The sequence below is a fragment of the Herpailurus yagouaroundi genome, unplaced genomic scaffold (assembly GCF_014898765.1).
Source record: "Herpailurus yagouaroundi ecotype Mexico unplaced genomic scaffold, PumYag 184, whole genome shotgun sequence".
Classification (NCBI taxonomy): domain Eukaryota; kingdom Metazoa; phylum Chordata; class Mammalia; order Carnivora; family Felidae; genus Herpailurus; species Herpailurus yagouaroundi.
In genome coordinates this window covers 16,721,109-16,727,660 of record NW_024412415.1, presented here as the reverse complement: position 1 = coordinate 16,727,660, position 6,552 = coordinate 16,721,109, and the positions used below count along the sequence as shown (strand labels likewise).

The 6,552-nt window shown below is 44.0% G+C and overlaps 1 protein-coding gene across 2 annotated transcripts in view; it reads left to right on the top strand.

Moving 5' to 3' along the window:
* The first annotated feature begins 3,186 nt into the window (after positions 1-3,186).
* Positions 3,187-6,552, top strand: part of SPPL2A (signal peptide peptidase like 2A) — a 53,720-nt gene continuing 50,354 nt past the window's right edge. The window contains exon 1 of one of the 2 annotated variants that reach the window (XM_040492680.1): positions 3,187-3,534. In XM_040492680.1, the coding sequence (XP_040348614.1) occupies positions 3,469-3,534 (66 nt within the window). In that variant the 5' untranslated portion in view covers positions 3,187-3,468. The remainder of the gene's footprint in view (positions 3,535-6,552) is intronic. The other variant, XM_040492679.1, reaches the window with a different exon arrangement.

Here is a 6,552-nt window from a genome sequence, read left to right as displayed (position 1 = left end):
CTCTCTCTCTCTCTCTCTCTCTCTCTCTCTCTCTCTCTCTCTCTCTCCCCCCTCCCTCTCCCCTACTCACTCCCTCTCTCTGTCTGTCAAATAAATAAAATGAAAAATTTTTAATAAAGGCTTAAACATAAGACCCTAAACTATAAAACTCTTAGAAGAAAACATAAGTTCCAACAACCTACAACATTCTGTTATCATTGGAAAAAAATTCCATTAACTAAGTATATTTAGAAATCAAAATGATCTGTAATCTAATGATACTTGTTCTGTAATTGGATTTTTATACATAGTTTTATTTATGGAAGAAAAAATAATGACTGAAACTTACCCTGGTACTCTTTAAACATTTTTTAAAAATATTTATTTATTTTGGGGAGACAGAGAGACAGAGTGCAAGCAGGGGAGGGGCAGAGAGAGAGGGAGACACAGAATCTGAAGCAGGCTCGAGGCTCTGCACTGTCAGCACATAGTCCAATGTGGGGCTTAAATCATGAACCGTGAGATCATGACCTGGGCTGAAGTTGGATGCCTAACCTACTGAGCCACCCAGGCACCCCTATCTTGGTACTCTTTATCATACATAAGACTTGCAGGGAGATTCATGTGTTACAGAAGTATATGCCAAATAACTTTTTTTTTTAATTTTTTTTTCAACGTTTATCTTTTTTGGGACAGAGAGAGACAGAGCATGAACAGGGGAGGGGCAGAGAGAGAGGGAGACACAGAATCGGAAACAGGCTCCAGGCTCCGAGCCATCAGCCCAGAGCCCGACGTGGGGCTCGAACTCACGGACCGCGAGATCGTGACCTGGCTGAAGTCGGATGCTTAACCGACTGCGCCACCCAGGCGCCCCTATGCCAAATAACTTTTAACAGCCTTTCCAGTAGTCATCACACAAGAATCTTTTAATCTTCCATTAACTCTCCCAGTTTTCTTCACTTCATCCCGCATAGGGACTTTGACCCAGAAGACACCATTCTGGCAGAAGAATTATGATTTGTCATAAGTGCTGATACTTTGGGCAACAGCAATAACATAGCTTCTATTTTTCTTTTCTTTCTTCTTCTCTCCCTTTCCTCCTTCTACTTAAAAATTTTTTTTTTCAGAGTTAATTTTACTCACACTACAAATCATGTAATTTTTACAACGATCATGTGAGGCAGGCAGTACAGGTATTACTGTCCACATTTCTCAGCTGAGAAAACTAAAGCAGGCAAAGAGAGACTGCACAAAGAACTAGCCTATAACACAGTTTCTTTGGCTGCAAGCACAAAATATTCTCCAACTGAAAAGGAAAAGTGGGCATAAACGTAGACAGGAAAACCAGAGATCTTTAGACAGCCTCAGGAGCCACGCTGGAGATTCACTAGGCAAAGTGCCACTATGGGCAGGAGGGAATATTTAGAGATGAAGTCATCTAGTCCATCACAGCCATTTTACTAAAGAGGAAACTCACTTGCCCTCAGCAGCTAGAAAGTGTAAAAAGAGTTAAGGATTGACGGGCAGGAGACCTGTATTCTGGCCTCATTGTGCTACTAAGCTTAGACCAACCAATCTAGCCATCAACCTACAGACATTTGACATCGATGTTCCACAAGTATTTCAAAACATGTCCAAACTATTTATCTCCCCTCCACCCCCACCGAACTCCCATGGCAATCATCTCAGTAAATGGCCCAGGACAGGATCCTAGTAATCTTCCCTCTCCTTCATCTCCCATGTCATCTCAGTTACCAAATTCTGCTACAAATCTTTCTGATCCACCTCCTTCTCCCCATTTCCAGGCCCTCACTATCCCTGGCCTGAGTTAGGCTACACAGCTGTCCAGCAGGTTTCCTGGATCCTACTCTTGCCCTGTTTCAATCCAACTGCCACTCTGCCTGCCATCACAGAGAGCTTTCTACACCAGAAGTTGTCACTGCTCTAATTATTATTAATCTGTTTTCCAACAACTGGATGAAGCCTAAAGTCCCAAGTAGGACGTCCCAATCTGTTTGTGATTTGGCCTCTGCCCTCTTCTCTCACTTCATCTTTCACCACTCATAATTTCAGCCAAGCCCAAGTTTTGCAGTTCCTCCAATGTCACCTTTGGCTTTGACACTAATGGTTCACTCTTCCTGGAAGTCTCCCCCTTTCCCTGCCCATTGCCTGGCTAAAATTAACTCACCCTTCTAGACTCAGCTTAGGTTGGAACTTTTCCTGGCACCCATTTTATGTGTTCCTTTGATACTCCCAAGGCATCTTGTGCAGACAAAAGAGTCACTATTCACCCTGAACTATGTTTGCTCACACATCTGTGTCCCTTGCTAAACTCAGCAGTGGAATGGCAGGGACAGCATCCTATTCAGTGCTCAGTATTAACTATTCATCCAACAAATATTTGAGGACCTACTTTATACCTGATATTGTAGGTACAAGGGATATGGCAGTTAACAAAGCAAAGACACTCCTTGTTAGTAAGTGGGAGGTGACATCATAAATGGACACATAAAAAGAATATGAGTGAAAAGTGCTTTGCAGACAATTAAAGTAAGCCATGTGGTATAAAAGTGACTGGATGGCTACGTTAGATGGGGTATGTCAGGAAGTTTCCTCTGGGGAAGTGACATTTAAACTGATAACTGAACGCCAGCAAACCGGTATTGAGAAGAGTACGAAAGATGAAAGAAAAAGTGGCCCATGTGGATGTAAAGCAAGCGTGGGAAAGTAGTGAAGATGGAGTCAGAGAAGACAGGAACCATATTATGAACATTTTGTAGGACAGAATAGAGTTTCGATGTTGTTCCAAGCGTGATGGGGAGTGACATGATCTGATTTACATCTAAGGACTGCTATGTTTACACTGCCTAACGTGTAAACAGACCAGTTTGGAGGAGAGAAAGGTCGGTGGCCTGGATACGGAGGTCGCAGCGGTTTTGGAGACAGTGGACGGACTGGGGATGTAAGTGTGAGTGACAGGGACCTGCCGGTAAGCAGATGCCTTAAGGCTCAGCGCACGTAGATTTTTGGCCCTGGCAGCCGCGTCGGTACTGGGGTATAGAGCAGGCGCACGGCGACTCCTACGAGGAAGAGGGTATCGAAAAAGTTGCTTCGGTGTCCCCCTCCACACACACCCCCCCCTTCCCCGGACTCTGGAGAGAGTTCAGGTCAGGCAGCTGGAAAGAGACACGCCCAGACCCACAGTAGGCTGCCTGCCATCACCGGGACCGGAGAGCGCGGAGACTGCCCGACTGGCGGCGCGCGCGGACCCGAACTCCACGTGCCCCGCGCGGGGGTTTCCGCGTCCTCGGGGCGGGGCCGGAAGAGGAAGTCGGCGCTGCAATAGCGGCCCCAACAGCAGCGGCGGCCCCTGCCCAGCCAGCCCCGCCGCCCGCGCCCGTCCGTGCCGGCCCCAGAGGCAGCGCCGCGGCGGGACCCGGAGACTGTACCAGCCGAGAAGCGCCGCGCCGCCGGGCGCCCAGCAGTCCGATGGGGCCGCAGCGGCCGCTGCCCCTGGCCGCGACCGCCCTGCTCTGGGGCTTCCTGCTCCCGCTGGTAAGGGGGACGGCCGGGCGCTCGGGCCTCCCCGGGGCGGGGCCGGGTCTCCCTGCCCCTTCTCCTCCCCACCCCCGGGCTGCTACCCGGCGTCTCCAGTGCGTGCGCCCTAGCGGCCTGCCCCCCTTCCCATTTCTCCCTTTCCTTCCAGCCGCCCCTTCAGCCTCGTTTCTCCTGCCTTCCTACCCCACCCCCATTCCCGTCCTTTGAAGTCTTCGAAATACCTACCCCAAGAAAGCTCTCTGTGGAACCCCTCTTGCTACTTTGACCTTCGGGGTTGTCTGTAGTTTTTCTCTGTTCCGGGAATTTTAAATTGACCTCTTGAGTTTTATCGTGTAGCCCGTCTTACAGCATCTTGCTCTTTTTTACCCTTGGAAGAAGAAAAACATTAATACGTGCTCCCGGGGTGTTCAGCGGTTCAAAGACTGCACTTTAATTTAATTGCTCGAATACAGATGATTTTTTTCTTTTTCTTTTTCTTTTTTTTTTTTTTTTTGTTTTTCTCCTCTTGTAGTTCCTGCTACGCCTCATTTGATTACTGGGTGGGTGGACGGTGTGTTTGGGGTTTCAGTTTTTATATTTCTTGGAAATTTGACTTAGGGATTTTCAGGTTGGAAACTTCTGGGAGCTTTATCGACACAGAATTGGTATAGTGTGTGCCTGTCTAGTTCTTTCCATTAGAATATGTAACTTCTCTGATACAGTGTATTTTGCATCCTCTGCTGTTTAAAGAATTACTATTAGTGAATATATTTAATACAAAAGTATCTTTAACATTTATTAAAAAACCAAAATCAGAACGTAAAATAGTTAAGTGCCTTTGGTGTATTCATAACTTTGCTAGGCAACGTGAGGAACATGGAAGATAATGTATCTAAAAATTGTCTTTGTGAGGTGGAGGGGAAGTGTAATATAAAAAGAACAATAAAGTGGCGGTGTAGTCTGAAGCTTTGAGGTGTAGTTTGCCATGTATGGTATGTCTAAAAGATAACAATTCAGGTAGTATGTAAATACACATAAAACTATAACCTAGGTATACAACTTGTCTGCGTGTTTTTGCACTCTTGCAAATTTTCATTTGAGCCACTTCAGCTAATTTTAGGAATATACCTTATATACCACATTCCCACTAATCTTTTGTCAACACTATAATTAATTTAATAATATATCAGTTGCTTATAACTCACATTGAAATTCTTATCAAAAGCCCCTGAGCCCTCTCACTAAAAGATGACAGCAGAATTTTTGTGTAATTTCAAGGGCTTAACAAATCTAAAGGTCGTCCATATTCTAAATTGTAGCTAGCCTACAATCTTTTCAGGGCTGTCGTGGGACGCGGCAACTGTCTTTTCCTCCGCAGATATTTAATGTGCATCTATTATATGCCAGGCTCTGTGCCAGTGACTGCGAATATACTGACAAAATCTTTTTTTTTTCATTTTAAAATGTTTATGTAAGATAATTAGAGCTTAAAGAATTTTTACAAGGCTATATTAGGAAACTTAAAAAAAATGTCAGTAATGTTGCAGTGAAAATTTATCATAAACCAGGACTTGGTATATGTCTTTTCTTCCAGGATTTGGTATCTATGTGGGGAGGACAAGGGAAAGAATTATAGGAGGAAGAAGCAGAGGATAAAGATATGCTAGATATTCAGGCAATAATTTGTAGGAATAAAAATAATTTGGACTTCCATAATCTAATCATCATAATCTCCTCTCCCTGCTCACCCCCAAACAGCAAAATGAGCAAAAAGGCATCCTTTGTTGTATTTTTTCTACATCTGTTTTTATTTCCTGTTTCTAGGGTTTTTTTTTTAATGTTTTTATTTATTTTTGAGCCAGAGAGAGGCAGAGCATGAGCAGGGGAGGGGCAGAGAGAGGGGGAGACACAGAATCTGAAGCAGGCTCTAGGCTCTGATCTGTCAGCACAGAGCCCGATGCGGGGCTTGAACTCACGGAGTGTGAGATCATGACCTGAGCTGAAGTCAGACACTCAACCGACTGAGCCACCCAGGCGCCCCTCCTGTTTCTATTTATTTATTTTAATTGCATTTTTACAGCAGGATCAGTCCTTGAAACATGGAGAGAAGCACTCATAACCACAGAAACAAAACTGATCCTTCACCAAAGATAGTTTTTTTTTAATGTAATTAATTAATTTATTATTTTACATCCAAGTTAGTTAGCATATAGTGCAATAATTTCAGGAGTAGATTTCAGTGATTCATCCCCTATGTATAACACCCAGTGCTCATCCCAACAAGTGTCTTCCTTAATGTCCCTTACCCATTGGGCCCCTACCCCTACCCCTCCAACAACCCTCAGTTTATTCTTTGTATTTAAGAGTCTATTATGTTTGTCCCCCTCCTTGTTTTTATATTATTTTTGCTTCCCTTCCTTTATGTTCATCTGTTTTGTATCTTAAATTCCTCATATGTGTGAAGTCATATGATATTTGTCTTTCTCTGGCTAATTTCACCTAGCATGATACCGTCTAGTTTCATCCACATAGTTGCAAATGGCAAGATTTCATTCTTTTTGATTGCTGAGTAATACTCCAATATGTGTGTGTGTGTGTGTGTGTGTGTGTGTGTGTGTGTGTGTGTGTATGTGTATGTCTATGTATGTATGTATATCTGTCAATAGACATTTGGGCTCTTTCCATGCTTTGGCTATTGTCAATAGCACTGCTGTAAAAATTTGGATGCATGTGCCCCGTGTGGCCGAGGTCAAAAAGGTTTTTGCCTGCTGTCTCCTCTAGGACTTTGATGGCTTCCTGTCTTACCTCTAGGTCTTTCATCCATTTTGAGTTTATTTTTGTGTATGGTGTAAGAAAATGGTCCAGGTTCATTTTTCTGCATGTTGCTGTCCAATTTTCCCAACACCATTTGCTGAAGAGACTGTCTTTATTCCATTGGATATTCGCTCTGCTTTGTCAAAGATTAGTTGGCCATACATTTGTGGGTCCATTTCTGGGTTCTCTAGTCTGTTCCGTTGATCTGTGTGTCTGTTTTTG